Here is a 20,983-nt window from a genome sequence, read left to right on the forward strand (position 1 = left end):
ATGTTTTCTAAGTTTTACATTTTCTGAGGAAACTATTCTAGCCCAGCATCTTTTTTTCCTTCTGCATACTGAATAGTTGTTTCTCTATCTCAATGCAGAACTCTTCATAGACCCGATAGCTGCACCATTTTTTTTCTGTCCTTATTCTTGTATTCTTGTATGATGTACAAAAGTGCTCAGGAAGAGACTGGATTGATTCTCCTTGCTTGCATTCACTTTCCACATAGCATCCTTGAGGGCTGTGAACTGATGTTAGTAGTTGAACTGAATCTACAGCATCAGCTCAGGAACTCTGCAGAGAAGAACGTGGAACTGGTGACAGTCTCAGACTGCAAACTGCGTCTATACATCGCTTCCAAGTTTGTCCAGAAAAGCCTCTGCAATGACGCCAACTTTCAGCATTTGGCTTTTGTTTAAGCTGCTCTTCAAGCCAAGCACATGTTGAGGCTAGTCTGGCCCTTTTTTTGGTGTCGGCCCTTTCCAAATTTCTGCTGGTTGTAGGCGCTGCCTGACACTTCAGCCTTCCCTTGCCCCTTCTCTGCAGTGCTGCTGCTTTCAGATGAAGCTACTGGGCATTGACAGGACGGAGGTCAAGGGATGTGCTTTTTCCTTCCCCCGCCTCTGCAGGTAAGGTCTGTGGGTGAGATTCTCAGGCTCACACACACTTGCCAGTCATGCAATTTCCTGGAAAGGCTTACCAGTCACCTTTGCAGGGGAGTCCCTGCACTGTTGACAGTGAACGTTCTTCAAGCTTCTTGTGTGTCACTAGTAGCCTTCCCTATTTCCTATGGTCCTATGCATTTTCACCCTTGACTGCTTACGTTTATACTATTCTTCCTTGGGGGGCTTCTGGAAAAGGCCAGGTTAAATGCAAGCACAAATTCAACTTCCAGGCTGTACTGGGCCAAAGTTGTCCTCTCACAGCCACTGACATGGAAACAGGAACAGGGGCACTGCTGTTCTCTCTGGCATGCAGACATTTCTCAATGTGGCTATCTTCACCTTCTCTTCTCTTCCATTTATATGCTTACCTCGGGTGACACACTGCTCTTAGCTTGGGCTGCCCCCCTCCATAAGTAATCATAAAATACAGACAGATACACTGGTAGACATGACATGGAACCCTACCTGGTCTTAGCTTTGCTCCTGAACTCCAGGTTCACATCTTAAAAACTTCAGGCATCCTGTTTAACACAGTTACGAATGCCTGGCAGTGAGAAAACATAACGAAATCTACAGCAGATGTTTGCTTATTTCACCAGTCTTCCTTCTTCCTATGTTATCAAGCTCTATTCTCTAGGGCTTGAAACTACCTCACTCATTCCCCATTAATCAATCAGTCACCTTCCTCTTGTCCTTCCAAAAACAGTGTGAATGTTTCATGTTTTTCCATTTTCACATTAATTGCAATGCTTCAGGTTCCTATCATTTCTCACCTTAATACTTAAAATAATTTTGTTTGATTTCTCGCTTTCCTCTCTTCTCTTTTCTGAATTTTCCTCCCTATGGCTATTGTCACTTCCTGAAGAAGACAGGCCACATCTGTCCTTCCCCCAAGTGTTCTCCTCATTGGTTCTAGACTCCTTCAGCCTCCTCAGCCTGGTGCTCAAGGTCTTTGGGATTCACATCCTTTCTTCCACTGCCCACTGCTCCCAAGGCACCCTCAAACTCTGAGCCCAAGTCACTCTGGACTGTTTGCCATCCTGCCAACAGCCTAGGATTCAAAGCTCCTATGTTTACACCATGGCTTCACAATCTGCTTCAAGTCTGCCAACACTTGCATTTAGAAACTTGAATGACATTGGAGAACGGGTGCTAGTGAGAGGGGTTGAGCTAACAAGGGTGAAAGAGAATGGATATGGTCAAAATAGGTTGTTGGCAAGTATGAAAGTAGAACAATAACATAACAAAATTGTCTGAGGAGAGAGAAGGAAAAAGGAGAGCTAAAGAAGGAGACAGACTGGAATACAACATGTGACATTTCATAACAAAATCTCCCCACCCCCGCAGTACAGTAAATGTATGCTAATTAAAAAAAGAGACTCAAATGCAATTTGACAAAGACATTCTACATTTGTTGAATTTAATACTTAAAATTTTGAGTCTTTAATTTGCATTCCATCATCATAATTTTTTCAGTAATCCATTCCTAAGAGACTAGTGGAAAAAACGTGGCCCATCTCCACAGAAGCACTGGCAATGCTGGCTTTCCCTTCACCCTTAGAAGATATGGCAGTCACCAAAAGCAGCCAGCCCCATCTTCCTGTTCAGACTCCGATGACACTTTCCCCGTGGGTTCCCCCAACTACACAGCTCACTAATGATGCACACAGACTTGTTTTATTTGTGTGGCGCTCGTTTGTATTACACCTTGGGTTGTAACTATTTATCAGTCACTCACTGAGGCATGAGTCCTTAGGAAAAGTGGATACGCTAATGTTTTCTGTTCTTTACATGAGAGCAAAGTAGGTGCTCAGTAGTTCAAGTTCCTGACTTGGCTCCAACCTATCTTTCAGCTCCTGTCCTTGATCGCGTTCCTTACAAGTGGTCTCCTGCCTTGGCTGATTCTAAGCTCTCATCTGAGACCACAGTGTCATGCCTTGTTTATGTTGTACCCTCTGCTGGGACACTATTCCCATTTTCTCCATCTAGTTAATACTCCCGTGTCCTTCCAGACTTAGATCAGGGTGCCTTTCTCCTTAACATCTACTGACTCCATTTCCTTTGGCCTTTGCTCCATTCTATGCATCCTGTGTCACCCCAAGTGCTTTGTCTAAGCATTTACCAGATTAAACTGAAATGCTCTACTTATGTACCAGACTTTCCTTCCCTTCAAGACTAGAACCTTTAGTAGGAAGATATTATCTTATCAGTTTTTGTGCCTTCTGTGCCAAGCATAGAGCATGCCACACGGTTAGTGATCAAAAACATTATTTCTATGGACAAAAGTTCATTGTGAAACACTAGAGGAAGAGAGAACATAATTGTAGGTTCATGGAGATGTGCACGCCAATGCAATCACAGAAAGGCTAATTTAGTTTAGGCAGAGGATGAAATTACTGATTGTAGATTAAAAAGCATTAGAAAGAAGATATGGTTTTCTGTGGGAATGCATATTTTCTTCTGTTAGGGAATGTTGCAATCAGACACTGGGATTCTGAACCAATGATAATTGAAGTATTTACAGAATTTACTCTTCTAATAAGGAAATTTTTGCTATGGATTTGGAAAAGGAAAAAAGATCCAACAATCAGGACTTGTATGATACTCATATAGGATCTAATCAAGAGGCCAAGGAAGGTCTGGGGCTGGCTATATTAACTGAGAAGAACGACACAGGTCCAGCTTGAAGCAGACATCATCATGGATGGCAACAGCATTTCCTGTTCCTTAAATCTCAGACCAGCCACTGAGAACCAGGGTGTGGACCTGAACCTGGGCTTTTGGAAAGTCACTCCAAGTAATGAGCTGCTAGTTCCTGACAGGACTGCCTGCACTCACCAAGGAAACACCCATAGTTACGCGGATTACACAGAAACCTCAAAATAGCTGAACAATTTTAGTCAATTAGAGCCACACAGGACTGGCAGGCAGCAAGAAAGGGACAAACCAAGGCCGTTTTGTTTTCATTACAATATGAGGCTTCTCATTGTATGCAGGACCTTGTCCATTTTGTATATTATATATGTGTATATATATATATATATATATATATACATATATGTGGTTTTTTTTGGCAGTCCTGGGGCTTGAACTCAGTGCCTGGGAGCTGTCCTTGAACCTCTTTGTGCTCAAAGCTAGTGCTCTACTGCTTGAGCCACAGCAATACTTCTGGCTTTTTCTGAGTAGTTTGTTGGAGAGAAGAGTCTCACAGGGGACTTTTCTGCCCAGGCTAGTTTTGAACCACGATCCTCAGATCTTAGCTTCCTGAGTATGCTGTGCATATTTTTAAGAAGCCCTACCTCCCTAAATTGAGACCTAGAAGGCCTACATGAGAATTCCTTTATGAATTAAAATAAAGAATAAATAAGGGAAGGTTAAAAAAATGCTGCACTGGCTGGGTGCCAGTGGTTCACACCTGTAATTCTAGCAACTCAGAGCCTGAGAACGGAGGATCGTGTTTCAAAGTCAGCTTGGGCACTAAAGTCCATGAAACACTTATCACCAATTAACCATCAAAAAGCCAGAAGTGGAGCCGTAGTTCAAGTGGCAGAGTGCTAGCCTTGAGTAACAAAGCTTGGGGACAGCCCTCAGGCCCTGAGTTCAAGCTCCAGGTTTCTCATACCCACAAAAAATGCTGTATTGGTATTTGGATAATGATACAAAATGTTTTATGAATCGCTTTATATAATCTACATATGTAATGAATATAACTATGAATTCACTCATAAAACCTTTTGTTAATACATATTAACATTAATATGTAATATATTAACATATAGTTATATATAATATTAACATATATATCATTATTGGCATCTTGTTAATATATTTACAGATATGCATATCTTTATTTAAAAATACACTTTATGGAATTATAGAGTTGGCAGAAGATATAGGGTACTAAGGATCCTGAACTTTGGGCTTAAACACCTGTTTCCCTGGTCGTATAACCCACAGCAAGGTAAACCATATGTTTAATCTTCAGTGTCCTTATTTACAAAGTGGAGGCAAATCACCTATACTTCAGTTTCCAACCTATCAAATGTAGAAAACAAATACATACAAAGCCATTCATGATGAGCATAGAGATTAAATAGCACAATGAACGTATACTGCTTAACTGTGAATCTGCTGGCAGTCCAAGCTAAGGAATATGAATAGGTATAATAAAGATAATGCTGGCGCTAATCCTTCTGGAAAGAAAGCTATGCTAGGCGCTGTTTAAAATGGCTAATACTTATCATCTGAGGTGATCTTCATCACTACTCCTTGTCATTTCCATTTTACAGAATTCAGCTTGTCTGACTCCATAGCTGGCACCATTAGTAAGTAACACTGAAACTGAGATGATGACGATGATGACAATGATGGAGTTGATCTGTATAATGCCTGGCACATGATAAATGCTCAATAAATGCTTGCTACTATTATTATTTTCATTATTATGCTGAAATTATTTGTAAAGATCATAACTTATAATTCTTGATATTATTTAGACCTATTTTCTCCTTTTTTTAGATTTCCATAAAAGAAGAAATAAAATTTTCCCTGAAATTACTAGTTCTAGCTAGGAATCAGTGGCTCACGCCTGCAATCCTAGCTATTCAGGAGGCTGAGATTTGAGGATCACAGCTCAGGCAGAAAAGTCCCCATGAGACTCTTATCTCCAATTAATCACTCAAAAACTGGAAGTGGTGCTGTGGCTCAAGTGGTAGAGCACTAACTAGCCTTGAGCACAAAGAGGCTCAGGGACAGCCTTGAGTTCAAGCCCCACAACCAACAAAACAGCAACAAAAACGAGTTCTTCCATTTGAGAATACTTAGTAATTCATTAACCCAGTTCTTTTAAGGATTTTCATTAGGTATCAAGCCTGTTTTCTGCCCACTTAATCTTACTTGCTGTTTTCTTTTGCATCCGCCAGTGTCCTTTCATTTCTTTTGTGAAAGGGCAAAGCAAACTTCACTTTGCTTTTGAATTTGGTCTCATGCCTAAGGTGTCTGCAGAAAAATCCTTTCTTGAAGCCAAACCAAAGCTTTGTTTGTATGCTATGACTTCTCTCATTTGGCTGGGTTTAATAAAACCAATGCCATTTTATTTTGTAAAGTTGACATGCGAATTAAATGCACCAGTATTTGGTGTCTCTCCCTCATCATCTTCTCCCACACATCCATACTCTTCTCACCCTTGTGCTTTCCCTTATCCCTGTGTACTTGAACTTGGTGTTCCCATGTCTGGAATGTCCCAACCATGTAGGAAGTTCCTAAGCATCTCTCAAGAGAGAACTCAAGCATTACATTCTCTTAGAAAGTTTCCCTCACTTGTCCCATTCCATCATCTGTAAATTTCTCCATATAACCTAAGAAATCATTTATTTGTCTTCTTAAGAGTTCCTTCTATGAAGGCAGATAGCTTGTTTCATCTTTAACCTACATCTAATGCCTGATGCATATCAAGAACTTGAATGAATGAATGATTAGGCTGTACTCATTCTTCAGTCTCAGTACAGCATTCATCTCCTTCTCTCCTATGAGCCACTAACTTTAGTTCTTGGTCCACTTTGCCTTGCCCTGTAGCTCAGAGCCCACCTGGCAGCTGCCCAGATTTCCTCAAGGCCTACGCCAAAGAATACTTGCCAAGTGGGTGACTACAGAAAAGCATTCTGTCATCTGAGTCATTATTTATGCAATGTATAAGAAATCGTGTTTAGTTATACTTAAAGTTCTAGGTGAATTTCCTTTGGCGTATGCCACGTGGTTACTGTATACGTTTTTGGTACACTGGGTATTGTATATATGTCTACCTGATCTAGGGAAGGGAAAGAAAAATGAGGGTGTAAGATATCACAAGAAATGTACACACTGCCCTATTATGTAACTGTACCCCTTTTGCACAACACCTTGTCAAAAAAATTTAATTAATAAATAAAAAATTAAAAAAAGAAATCATGTTTAGTTCTAAATCACTTCATATAGATTTTTAAAAAGCAAAATTACTTCTTGTACTCTATAGATTTTGAAATTAGACATTTTGATAATCATGCTATAGATCTATCCTCTTGGAAATGACAAAACTTACTTTAATCTGCTGACAATTTTGATCTTTTGAAAAGTGGGGTTTCCCCAGAGTTTTGGGTTAAGACTGCATTAGAACTATATTAAAGAACTTCTAGCCCTAGATAGCTAGCAAACAATAAAACTTTCCTCAGAAGGAGAGTTACAAACAAGAACCAAGAGGGAAAGGGCTAATCATTTTCAAACCCTTCATGGGAAGGAAATACCAGAGTGCAGAAGTGTGGAGAAGCGTGTCATGTCCCCTTCTTCCCTGAAATGAGGCTTTAGACAAAATAAGTCAAATTTGTCATTTAGGGACTATGCAGCCCTTCCTTCCTTAATTATTTGTGCAAATTGCCTAGAAATAATATTCTCTGCATGTTAGTCATTTCTTTAAAGGAGCCGTGTCAGTTATTCCAGATTCTGAGGTGCCAAGAGTTTTGTGAAACTGTGAAAGGTTAGGTCGCGTAGTGGAAAGGGGTGGGCTTGGGTGCAGAAGTGGGGGACCAACCTCATAGTGGAAAGGGGCGGGCTTGGGTGGAGGAGCGGGGGACCAGGAAAGGGACCCTCTGGATGACTCAAAATGCTCGTGTTTCTTCAGTGACAGCAACATGATTTACAGGGAAAGGTTTCTATTTGTAACTTTCCAGTGGAGGTGAGATGTTCATAGATCTTCCATGAGGGGACTCAGGAAGTTGAGTGTCTCTTTAGGGTACTGGTAAAATTACTGTTTCCTGGACAGGAGGAAAGGATGGTGTTAACTATATTTCCTTGGAAATTTAACTGAAGATGCCATGATATGAGTCTTTAGTTTTATGCAGATATCTTAGAACTGATTAATTTTCTTTTCTGATCTGCTGGTTGGAGTTGTGATAACTTTCTCCAACTGTTTTGGGATAAGTCCAGCTTAGAGCCCAATTTATTTCCTTGGTCTGTAAGTGGGAGATTACCTGTAGATTATCCAGAATGACTCGGAGGGAGTGCACCTGCCGTCGAACAGCACCAGAAAATCTTTCATACGTGGCAGCATCATATTCACTCATTTGGATTTCCTTTAACCTAAAACCAGAGGGGGGGGGGGAGACACCAGCTTATATCATGTTCCTAAGGTATTTGAAGTAGGTATTCTCCCACCTACTTCTACAACTGTGGCGACCTCCTGGGCCGTGGCGATTGACTTTGAGGGGAAAGGGAAAGAAGAGCTGTCTGTAAAGATGACTTCAGATTCAAAAAAGGGGAATATTTCTGGGTGCCAGTGACTCATGCCTGTAAACTTAGTTATTTGGGAGGCTGACAGATGAGGATCAAAGTTCAAAGCCAATCTGGACAGAAAAGTCCATAAGACTCCTATCTCCAATTAATCACTAAAGAGCTGGAAATGGAACTGTGGCTCAAGTAGTAGAGCTCTAGCCTTGAGTGAAAAGGTTCAGGGATAGTGCCTAGGCCCTAAACTCAAGCCCAGGAGTAGCAAAAAGACTTTTAAAAGGGGGAGAGAGAGATGTCTAATGGTGGGCTGGTAAATGATTAACCAACTGCCCTCTACAACAACAATAAAGAACAATAAAACAGTCCTAGTTTGTACTGTGTATTTAGCTATTTCTGTCACATACAAATTCTGATCCTGATCAATGTCAATCTTCCAACAATGCGGTCATAATCTACTGTACAGTACACTCCTGCTGTATCCCAGACATGCCACCTATGTCGGTAGCTGAGCAGTTCATGCAGCAAACCCCTAAGAGAGTTCTCATGGGTTGCTTTTAGAGACTGTGTTTATATATTTGGTTGACCAAGAAAGCAAGTAAAGTTAATGTGTATGCATCTTTATGCTATGTATCTATTATGTCATGATGTATCCTTATGTTATGATTTAAATATGAACTGTGTCCCAGAGGCTCATGTGTTAAATTCTAAGTCTCTATCTGGTGGCACTATTTTGGAGGTGATAGAAACAGGGTGAGGTACCTTTGAAGATAATACCTTGTCCCAGGTCCTTCCTCTTTCTCTGCATCCTCTCCACCAAGAAGTACATTTTATAATGAGACCCAGTTCACCAAACATGTACCTCTGTTGCACACTTCATGATATATGCCACATGTATGTATGTACCACATGCGCATGTATGTATGATGTATATGCATATATGATGTATATCATGATGTTCTGCTGCTGCTGCACTATGGCCCCAGGGTCAACAGAGCCAAGGAATATAGGCCAAAATCTCTGAAATCCATCAGCTAAAACAAATCCCTCCTCCCTTAAGTTGCTTCTGTAAGGTATTTTGTAGCAACAATGATGTACCTTTTATGATAGTTTTCTAAATTACTGATTGTGTTCTTTAAAAAGGATTACTGTGCTTTAATATTATTGTAGCTTTGAAATTTTACCCTCCCAGTATAGTATTTGTTTGATCATTTCTCATCATTTGCCTGTTGTAGCCCCATGAGCCTGTGGGCAGATCTCTGCACACATCCTTTGCCCATATATTGGTGTCTCTGTAAGGGGTTCTCTTCCATTGGTAGAGTCCTTTCCCTACCTCTTTGCATACTATCTCTCCTTTATCCATCCTGACTCAAGCCAATTATCACCTCCTCTAAGAAACCAGATCTGATACCAGTCTGTCTTCTGAGCTGTCTTCGGACCTCATTCCTTTCTAAGTCATAGCATGTACTCTCCAAGTGATCACTACTTGTCAAGGTTGTGTGTTCCTTTAGGTGAGGGTTGGGGGTGTTTACCTTTCTATGTACAGTACCTACCATGGCATTCAACAGATGATAAGTGTTCAGGATAAATGCAAAAGAATGAATGCAGTAAAAGTAAGATTTGGGAATATGCAGGCACTGTGGGCATAGTTGCTCATACCTATAATCTTGGGAAGTTGAGGCAGGAGGACTGCAAGTTTAAGGCCAGACTAGGTTACACAGTGAATTGCAAAACATGGGCTGCATAGAGAGATCCTGTCTCAAAAAAAACCAAAACAACAACAACAACAACAAAAAAACACCTGAAAAATGAGGATGGGAGGGAAAAACTAGGAGAGAATGAGGGAAGAGGTGACAATGTCTAAAAAGAAATGTACTCATTACCTGATTCATGTAACTGTGACCCCTCTGCATTCCTTTACAATAACAATTTTTAAAAATCTGGAAAAAAGCCCTATTTTAAACTAATCCTGAATAGAAGAGTCTTTCACCTAATGACCACTTTTGGATTTTACAGCAGTCATAGCAATAATGTGCTCATTTAATCAGCCATTTCTATGCACAGTACAAATATTAAAGGTGCTGATACTAAAACAGGGGGCAATACATGCTTCTCTTAAAAGCCTAACCATAACACAATCTTTTTATTATCAGCTACATCAATTATACTGGGGAAGGGATGTCACTGTTACATCCACAATATATGTTCATGCTGTATTCTAATCAATTTCACCCCCTTCAGCACACTCCCTGAGCACTTCCTTCTAAGAAACAGTGTCCCCAACAGGTTTCTTTGTTTTTGTAGTTACCACAGTCTATTTTGAGAGTATTCAATCTTCCCAGCACACCCCTTTCCTGCTAGTCTCCCCCGGCATCAGTTTCTCTTCCCTTTTATCTCCTTATTGATCACCTGCTTTTGTTGATGTCTCTGTGCTGCTCTCACATATACTTGTGATGCCACAACAGTCTTCTAAATTGTTCTGTGTGTGAGTGCTTGTGAACAGGGATGCATACACATAGGGCAATTAGTGAGTATATGTGGGCCTACATGCACGAAATATTGGAAATGTAGATACTGGATATCTAGGTCAAACTCTTATCTAGAGTATGTTTTTCACCTTGGGTTGGAAGAAAAAACATCAAATGCTGAAGGAAAATGATTTCTATCCTTCCCTGTCAGGCCAAGAACTGGGAAGAATCCATTATAAGTGCTGGAAGCTTAGAATCCCACTGTAGTAGGCCTAGACTTCCATGGGGCAGATGGGTAATTCCTGCCCTCCCACTTATTAAGCTTTCATGACTAGCGTCAGATTTACTCACTTTTCATGTACCTTACAGAGATACTACTCATGGAATGTGTATACTTCAATTGCTTAACAGATAGCCCTGTTTCCCGTGTTACAGTGCTTCTCAAATTGTCCTTTCCACAGTAGGAAAAAGTTCTAAACTGAGATTCATACACAAAAATGCATGTGTGTGCATGTACGTGTGTGTGTGTGTGTCTGTGTGTGTGACCGAGCCAAAGGATTAATAAAAAAAAAAATACATTCACTATCCAGTTGCTGGTGGCCCAAGCCTGTAATCCTAGCTACTCAGAAGGCTGAGATCTGAGGATTGTAGCTTGAAGCCAGCCTGGGCAGGAAAGACTATGAGACTTTTATCTCCAATTAAATCACAGAAGTGGTGCTGTGGCTCAAGTGGTGGAGTACTAGCCTTGAGCAATAGGAATTCAAGGTGCCTAGGCCCAGAGTTCAAGCCTCAGGACCAGCAAAAACAAAACAAAACAAAACAAACCTACTGCATGTGACGTGCTTGATGTTTTAAATGCTACTCTTTGGGGGTGAGAACCACATCTTGCTTTTGTTCTTTAAGTTTCCAGTATATAACATATCTTCTGCACACAGTGTGGTGCATGAATACGACTGAACACTCTGAAAACACTACCTAAAGTTAAGTACAGAAGTCCACTGTCACATCCGAGTGGCTGCTTCCTGTGGTGACAGGTCCAGGTGGCCTTCTTAATCTTATTAACTACTCTGAAAAACAACAAGGTCTTCATTCTGAACAATTCCTGTCTTGTTTAGTTTTGGCAGTCTCTGAATCTATCTATAAATCTTTGCTGCATTCAATTATATCTCAAGTTGTCTAGGCTGACAGAAGCTGGGCATGGTGAATGCTACATACAGAATATGCCACTGAGCCACTTCATACCCACAAAGTATGTGTGTTCTTTCCTCCACAAAAGAGATTAACACTGACTAGAAAAAACATTGGCTGACTCTTGGGGGAAAAGTTAGTTGGATAGGAGAGGCCATGGAGGATAAAATACCTGCATGTGCATGCATGCGTACACGTGTGTGCACACACACATGCATGCATATACACATACTATGTATTTGAAAAAAGAAGCCAAGCAGTGGGTAGGTCTTTGTAGAGAGCTCAGAATTAACTCTACCTACCGGGATGCATCTGGGATGATCGTGTTGCACCCTAGAGTCTATCACATGCCATTTTAATGCTGGGATGATCGTATTGCATCCTAGAACCTATCACATGCCATTTTAATGATGAATAAATCTGGAAATCATATTCCAGGTTGTTTCAGTATTCACAAAAATTACCAACAAGATGTTCAAAGTGGGTAACAACTTCTAAAAGTTGAAGACTGAAAAAGGAATGAAACAAGAAAGCTGGAACCTTAAGTCTCCAGGTTAGGCAAGCTTCCCATCACTAATATTCTTAAAGCCACACAACAAGCTGAAAGACATCTTTCTGCTTCTTTTACTCTGACCAAAACTGCAGGGCACAGCTGCTTCACATCCTGGTAATCTACGTGGATGCATTGCATTTTGTTGGCACAAATGCGTTTAAAGGGTGTATTTATTGTGACGTCAGAGTCTGGGAATTTTAGTTCTGATTTTGCTTTTTCTTATATGTTAGACATAAAGACTATAATTTTGAATCAATTATGAGGAAAACCAACACAAGTCAAGATCCACTGTGTGAGACATTAGTTTTGAAAATGGAAGTGGAAGCAATTTCCACAGTTAGGGCCCACCCTAAACTTCTTATATGTGTACAACTACCTTAGTGCCTATTTCATTCATTTCTTCTTGACACAATGTTTGTTACATGTTAGGCATGCCTTATGTTTGTTTCCTTCTGCTAGACTATCTGAATCAGTCACTTCTTGGTATGTAGGAACCAGTATCTGGCTTAAGCCACACACAAATGGATGCTAACTAAACACTGCGAGGAACCCATTGGTAATATTAGCTTCTTTGAGGTAGTAGAGTACACAGTCTGGCTGATGTCTATAACTGTCTAGTCTCAGCCAATCTCTGATCTCAAAGTATTCAAGTATGATGCCATTACAGTGAACTCTCTACATCTCTGTGTGGGGTTTGTACCAGCAGATTCAAGTAACAAATTGAAACTATTTAATGTAGTGACTCACTCCTGCAATCCTATCCACTTAAGAGGCTAAGAATCAGAGAATCTCAGCTTGAGGGAGGCCTGGGCAGAAAAGTTGTATGAGACCCCTTCTCACTGTTGAGCATAGTCATCCAATGCTATGTGGCAAGCTGACATTGATAGAATGGTGGTGTCAGGGCAGCTGAGGCAGACACTGTTTCCACGAAGGGAAGCTGGATGTGGAGGCACAAGCCTGTGATTCTCATGATGACTGGAAGCCTATAGTAGGCAGATTGTGGCTCATGCATGTGTCTGGGCAAGAAGAGAAGCCCTATTCTAAAAATAACCAGTGACTCACATTTGTAATTTTAGCAATTTAGGTGTCTGAGATCTGAGGATCGTGGTTTGAAGCCAGCCTGAGCAGGAAAGTTCATAGACTCTTTTATCTAATTAACCACTAAAAAGCCAGAAGTGGAGCTGTGGATAAAGGGTGCCAGCCTTAAGTGAAAACTTTAAGGGACAGTGCCTAGACCTTGAGTTTAAGTCCCAGTACCAGAACACAGACAGACAGACAGACACACACACACACACACACACACACACACACACACACACACACAATAAATCAATCAATAAATAAAAAACCAGTGGAAAAACAGGACTGGAAGTGATTGTACTAGCCTATAAATGCAGGGCCCTGAGTTCAAATCCCAACACTGCGAAGAAATAAAAACCTACTAGAAATTGCTTTTCTGTTTAAGATGTACAGACTGAATCTTCATCATGATTCTTTAAATAATAGAGCATATTGTCTATTTCTATATCATTTACATTTTATTGCATATTATTCATAATAGGGATATGGATAGAGAAGAAGAAAGAAGAGGGTGATGTGAAAGTGAGTATTATAAAAGTCTGTATATGATGTATGAGAATACCACAATGAAATCCACCAAAATACACAAGAGGATATGTATAAGATATATGAAAACACTAATACATTTTATGTAAGAGATTTGATGTGAATATTTTGGGACCTTTGCGTGAAGGAGGTGGTCTGGAACCAATCTCCCATGAACATGAAGGGACAACTTCTAAATTATTGACATTATTCCTGTACACGTGTGTATTTGTTTCATATGTAGCAGTGTTTGCCATGCAGCAGGTTCTCCCCTCAAGGAATTTCCAGTTGAAGAGACAACTACTAGTCACACGCATAATAAGAAGGGAAAGACAGGAAAGAGCTATGGAAAAAAGTATAGGTGTTCTTAAAAGCATAAGTGGCAGTACTTGACCTCATTCTACAAGTGCTCAGAGTAGAAAAACAACCTAAAAATGAGTTCTTTGATGATTGTAAAGAATTATCACCTTAAAAAGACCTGATAAAGCTGGGCACTGGGGGTCATGTCTGTAATCCTAGAGATTCAGGAGGCTGAGACCTGAGGATCACAGTTTGAAAGCAGCCCAGGCAGGAAAGTCCATGAGACTCTTATCTTCAATTAACTACCAAGTAAGGCCAGAAGTAGATCTATGGCTCAAGAGATAGGGCACCAACCTTGAGCAAAAAAGCTCAGGGACAATATCCAGGTCCTGAGTTCAAGCCCCAGGATCAACAAACAAACAAATAACACAATTATGATAATAGGGTTCTGTTTGTGGGATTTACTTTTTTTTTCAGAGCTAAAGACCAAGCTCAAATGAAAGAGGAGGTTAACAAGTTGAACAAGAAATATATTCATGGCCTTACATATGAAACTGTAACCCCTCTGTACTTCACATTGACAATAAAGGAAAAAACTATACACACACACACACACACACACACACACACACACACACACACACACACACACACAGACCAAGCTCAAGGCCTTGCACTTGCCAGGCAAGTGCCCTTCCACTGATTTGAATCCCCAACCCTGAGTTCCTATATTGTAAAGATACACTCTAAAGTACTTAATGAAGTGATAGACTACCTTAGGTAATCTTGTCTTTCTTCTCTCCCTCCCCCATTTTTCTTTACTCTTCCCTTCTTCCCTTCCTCCCCCCTCCCTCCCTTCCCACTCTCCATCTCTTTAGTGGTACTGAGGTTTGAACTCAGAGCTCTGCATTTGTTAGTCAGGTACTCTACTGCTTTGACCCTTTTCCTTTTTTTTTTTTTAAAGTAGTGTTTTGATTTGCCCAGGCTGGCCCAAACCATGATCCTCCTATTTATACTTTCTGCTGTAGTTGGAACAACTGACAATCACCTCAATGCCCAGCTTTTTCTGTTGAGATTGATTGAGGGACCATGAAGGTTTTTTGCCTGGGAGCCTTCCCAATCACTGTCTACTATGCCTGGTTTTTCTACTTTTATTTTGTGTTTCAAAAGGTCTTATAATAAAAAGCTCAATTTTTTTCCAGCCATACTAAGTAGAATATTCATCAAACAGGTTGAAAGTTCTGTTTCTACGTGAAAGTAGAAAGCAACGTTTTTTTTTCTCTTGGTGTTTGCTTTGTTCCTGTCCTTCCTTGGATCTCTGTTTTTATTCCCTCTTTCATTCATATTCTTTCTCACTTCCTGTCTTCAATCATTATGGTATTCACTTTTACTTCAACAGTCTACCCTCTGCAGTTTCTAGTAAAAGGTACACACTCTTTTTCCTTATGCCCTTGTCTACATCCTCTACCTCTTTTGTATCCAGTAAATCCAGTTGTCTTATTATCCTATGACCTCTCTGTTTGTTGGGCAATGATTCTTAACAGAACAAGGCTTCTCATCCCTCATGGCAATAGAGAAGGCAGGCACTGGTCATTTGTGTCCAAGTGCTACTGATAGCCTTTCTCCCTCCCTGTGGACACTTGTATGCCAGATTGCTCTATTTGCTTGTCTGCTCTAGATAATTACCTGTGAGAACTTGCCCCTGGCAACAAGAGCAACTCATTAGTTGGGAGGGGAGAATGATGATGCATACCTAGTTATTAGGTTCTCCTCCCTAGTGGACACTTATTATTTATATGAAATGTAGAGCAAATTTTTAATTCCAACAAGACTTCCAACTAATTCTCTTCCAGCACTGATTTCTGAGATAGGGTCTTCTATGTAGACCTGATCAGTCTCAAATTCAAATCCTTCTGCCTCCATCCTGGGATGGCAGGTGTGCAACAACATGTCTGGCCTTCATGACCTTTTTTTTTTTTTGGGTTAAAGAAGTTGAAACTACTTTCATTCCTAAAATAGTTCTTTATACTTATAACCTTGGTGGGGGGGGGGGGAGAAAGAAGTCCCCCTATTCTTTTGCACCAGAAAAGCACAGTCAGACACAGTGAAGACAAGTAAGCTGTCAAAGGCAGCTACCTGGGTAGCTGCAGAAGAGTGGAGGGCTATATAGTCTTGCCTCTAATGAGCAGTTGGTTATTTACCTGCTAGGACCTCCAGTCTTTCCTGTGGGTGTGGCTTATACAACTTGCATTTTGGTCTCTATTGTTTTGTACTGTTTACTTACAGGATGTGAAAGCACAGCACACAGCACGCAATGTAATAGCAGATGTTTCTATGTGGGTGGAATTGCATAACACACACATTTTGGCATGCTTTTTTTTTTCTTTTCTAAGTGCACTCTGCTCCTTTCATTGAGCACAAAAATATAAAATTTGTATCTCAAACCAAGTTCCTCAGTCTAAAATGAGCTGTGGGTGGTTCTTTGGTAGTTTTCACTAGCTCAAGAACACGTGTGGATGGGCTGGGGATATAGCCTAGTGGCAAGAGTGCCTGCCTCGGATACATGAGGCCCTAGGTTCGATTCCCCAGCACCACATATACAGAAAATGGCCAGAAGCGGCGCTGTGGCTCAAGTGGCAGAGTGCTAGTCTTGAGCAAAAAGAAGCCAGGGACAGTGCTCAGGCCCTGAGTCCAAGGCCCAGGACTGGCCAAAAAAAAAAAAAAAAAAAAAAAAGAACACGTGTGGACTTCTGAAACTTCCTCTTACTTTTTAGATGGGGCTAAAACAGGCCATAACTTCCCACCATCTGAAGGCCAAATCCACCTGGATTTCAAAGCCTCCCCTCACTGGCTTCCCCATACAATTTCACTGCCCATCTCTTTCATCAGTCCATTCATTCTGTCCTGGTACCTCTGTGGATTGTGTTTTCCTTTCTTGGGATGTGCTACTGCTTTCCTTCTAATCTTCAAATCCTGGCTGTGAGGCAAGCCTACTTTTTATTAGCCCACTAACCTTGTGCTTGTCTAAAATGTCAGAAGGCACAGCCTCTGCACCTTAGCACTTAGTATGTGTGTATATGTGTGCATCCATTAATGTGTGTGTGTATGTATCAGTCTCCAATGCTGTTCTATGTGGAGAAAACTCACCTCTGTTGAAATGCTCTCTGGCCCATTTCTCTTGCAGCTCTCTTGACCTCCTCAGGAACTGCATCCTTCTCAGCATCAGAGACCTGATACACTGGGTGTCCTGCATCCAGTCGGTAAGGACCTCCTTTCCCCCCGAGTCCTGCAGTGTCTCTTCCTCCTAGAAGGAACATGTGATAATCTAGATAGTAAGTCTCAACTTGGCCTAAGAAACAAAAATTGGATCATGGCTTTAAGATAGTCCTGACAGGGCTGGGGATATAGCCTAGTGGCAAGAGTGCCTGCCTCGGATACACGAGGCCCTAGGTTCGATTCCCCAGCACCACATATACAGAAAACAGCCAGAAGCAGCGCTGTGGCTCAAGTGGCAGAGTGCTAGCCTTGAGCGGGAAGAAGCCAGGGACAGTGCTCAGGCCCTGAGTCCAAGGCCCAGGACTGGCCAAAAAAAAAAAGATAGTCCTGACAGGCATAGTAATTTATATTTAAGTAGTAATTAAAAATTCCAATAGGGCTGGGGATATGGCCTAGTGGCAAGAGTGCTTGCCTCGTATACATAAAGCCCTGGGTTCAATTCCCCAGCACCACATATATAGAAAACGGCCAGAAGTGGCGCTGTGGCTCAAGTGGCAGAGTGCTAGCCTTGAGCACAAGGAAGCTAGGGACAGTGCGCAGGCCCTGAGTCCAAGGCCCTGGACTGGCCAAAAAAAAAAAAAAAAAAAATTCCAATAAATGTTATTTTACTGAAAACAAAGTTGTCCCCTTATCTTGGTTGATTTTCCTTTCTTTTCATCCATCCAAATCCTACCTATATTTCAAGGTTCAGCCTAAATGTTATGACATCTTATCTGATGCCCCTACCTCACTGGGATCAATGCTTCTGTGCTCTATTTGTTGGTCTTTTTTTTCTTTCTCACCTACTACATGATGGGAGGTGTCCTATTTTATTTATGTTCATACTACTGCTCTTATATGAGTGCCTTGAATATTGTCAGCACTCTCTACTCATTATTTTCCCCTAAGATACTGATATAGTTAAACAGAAGATAACATTTTCTTTGTTTTGCAAATAGTAAAAATGGTGCACAGAGAGGTTATGTGATCTCATTATCACTAACTTAGTCTAGATTTGAAGCTACTTATATGAATGTTGACTTTGAACTCTGAATAATATATAATAATGAATAAGCTACTTCTCTAAGCCTTGTTTTCCTGCCCTGGAAAGCAGAAATAGCAATAACATGGAGAAAAGATGAGTATTAAATAATATGTGCAAAGTGCCTGGACTGTAAGCATCATGAGAACAGAGATACATATATCATGACCATAAGCACTGAGTGATATACAGGTCATATTATCTTCCCAGTGCATGGCACAAACATGGTAGGCACTCCTCAGCAATACTCATAAATGAATGAATGAATGAATGAATGAATGGATGAATAAATGCTCCTCAGCATCACTTCAGTTTCTCTCCTTGAACTCGATAGCTTCAGAAGAGTCTTTCAATATGAACCCAAGTTTACATGCTTAGGAGTATATGCCATATACTATTTCATGAATTGTTTGTGTTAATATTGATAGTTAAATACTTCCATAGTACAACTGCTTACTAAAAAAATAAATAATTTAAAAAGCTGTCTCTTGGCCAGACTGGTAATATTTTAAGAAACAGAGGAGACACTGGCTAGCTAGAAAGGATTTGTCTTGTTAAAATATGCTCAACCTCAAAAGGGCAGTGTTGTCAATGATCTACAGTGGGCGAAGACATCAAGCTAAAGTAGGTGGGGACAAGTGAAAGTGGGCAGGGACAATAAGCTAAAGTAGGCAGAGACAACCTGTAGAATGCTCAGTCTGGGTCCTGACTCCTTTCCTTTTTTTTTTTTTTTTTTGCCAGTCCTGGGCCTTGGACTCAGGTCCTGAGCACTGTCCCTGGCTTCTTTTTGCTCAAGGCTAGCACTCTGCCACTTGAGCCACAGCGCCACTTCTAGCCATTTTCTATCTATGTGGTGCTGGGGAATTGAACCCTGGGCTTCATGTATACGAGGCAAGCACTCTTGCCACTAGGCCATATTCCCAGCCCCGACTCCTTTCCTCCAGGAGGTATTACTTCAATCAGGCTAGAACATGAACCTGACTTAATGCTTCCTAGGCATCTGATGTCATTGTTTTGGTAAAGGAGTAAAGGACCTACCACCATTAGTGGCTAACTGAGTGATGGCCAAAATGAGTCATATGGCCCCATAGGGTAGAGAGCACCTGAAGCAAGTTCTTCATGGTACTACTTTCCAGAGCTTTTACTTCATACTATGTACATGAAAATGCTTGTTGTGGGTCCTGAAGCATAACTTCAAAGTTAAGCTTGGGATATCTTAAACCCATTTATAAGGTAAGGGTTAAGTGGGCTAGGAAGTGGTCCTAATGATAAAAAAGGAATCAAATGATTTGTTGGAAGAACGGCTAAGTTCAATCTATAGAACTCTAAGGGAGGAAAAATTACAGTGAGAAAAGGCAAGTTGAAAGCAAGGTGCTTTTTGTGGACCTATTGGAAGGAGACTGAGGGTCTTTGGTCTAGACAGATACAGGAGTTAGTAGATTCCCAATGAACAGAAAGAACTTTCACTCTGAAGTAGTCCACCGCAGGGAAGTTTACATCTGGTTAGCTCATTCCACAATGCATTCCACACGGATTAAATCTTACTGGCTTGTCAGTAACTTCCAGATCAAAGGACATTTCTAAAAATAGCTATTCTTTAAAGCTGATGGTTGATGAATAAACAGACTAGGCAAGAAGTCCTCAGGCCTACTTGACAGCACATTGTCTCAGCACAGAAGCCCATTTCCTGTGGGGTGTCAAGGCCAAAGGTGCAGACCATCCTAAGAGAAGGTGAAATATGGAGCCCATGCCAGCACTCCTCACAGCTGAGATAAGCTCAGACAGTGTGCACAGTCTGGCCCTATTCCTGGGGCCCAGCAGATGTGTCTGCTCCAGCTGCAGGGAGGAAAAAGGAAGACGACAGTGGTGGGAACAATGGTCCAGTCAGGCAGCCAAGAGGAAGGAATGGACCACAGCTATCCTTGCAAACTGCAACCAGCCCTCTTATCTCAAAGTCTTGTATCCTTCCCACACTTCTCAGAGGTGGATGACATGGATTATTTCTTTTCAAAGTCAGTTGCTCAAAAAAAAATTTGCTCTGGATTCTGGCACAATCCCAACAGAACGGAATTTAGAAGGGAGTAATAGTTTAATACATTCCTCAGGCCAGCCATTGTGCTCAGTGCTTTACAATCATAATCTCATTTAATTCCTACTGTGACCTTGTGAGGCAGATTCTACAATTCCCCTTTCACTGGTGAAGCTACTGTGAAAGGGTAAGAAGGGTCTTAGGTCATAGGTAGGAGGTTCTGTGTAACTTCAAATGCCAGGTATGTATTGTGGGCTGAGTGCTGGAGGAGGCTGAGGAAGGCTGCTGGCCTCTGAAACTTCTCAGGGGTGGTGTGCTGCCTCAGGAAGTCTTGGGAAGTGCCACAGAGGAGAATGCAATGCTACCAACCTGTTCCGCCAGCCCAAGTGTTGCCCCCCACGTGGGGCATGTTGTCTGGGTCCTCCTTCCCGTGTTTGGGGGAGCTCACATCTTCACCACTATCTCTGTTGATTGTTATCTAAAAATGAAGAGTTGAAACATGATCACTATCTGGGGATGAAACCAGGTTTTTTGACCCTAGACCCAAAGTTGGAGAATTCCAACTTAGATCTGGCCACTTACCCCTATATGCAAATAAAGAGGCATGGCAAAGGGCAAAGAAAAGA

The 20,983-nt window shown here is 41.2% G+C and overlaps 1 protein-coding gene across 1 annotated transcript in view; it reads right to left on the reverse strand.

Annotated features, from left to right (window-relative positions):
* The window catches only part of Vwa8 (von Willebrand factor A domain containing 8), a 258,527-nt gene that overhangs the window by 20,373 nt on the left and 217,171 nt on the right, over positions 1-20,983 (reverse strand). The window contains exons 38-40 of the mRNA XM_048341294.1: positions 20,727-20,835; positions 17,179-17,335; positions 7,665-7,773 (exon numbers count right to left, since the gene is read on the reverse strand). Coding sequence (XP_048197251.1) covers positions 7,665-7,773; positions 17,179-17,335; positions 20,727-20,835 — 375 coding nt within the window. The remainder of the gene's footprint in view (positions 1-7,664; positions 7,774-17,178; positions 17,336-20,726; positions 20,836-20,983) is intronic.

The sequence above is a fragment of the Perognathus longimembris genome, chromosome 3, assembly GCF_023159225.1.
Source record: "Perognathus longimembris pacificus isolate PPM17 chromosome 3, ASM2315922v1, whole genome shotgun sequence".
Lineage (NCBI taxonomy): Eukaryota > Metazoa > Chordata > Mammalia > Rodentia > Heteromyidae > Perognathus > Perognathus longimembris.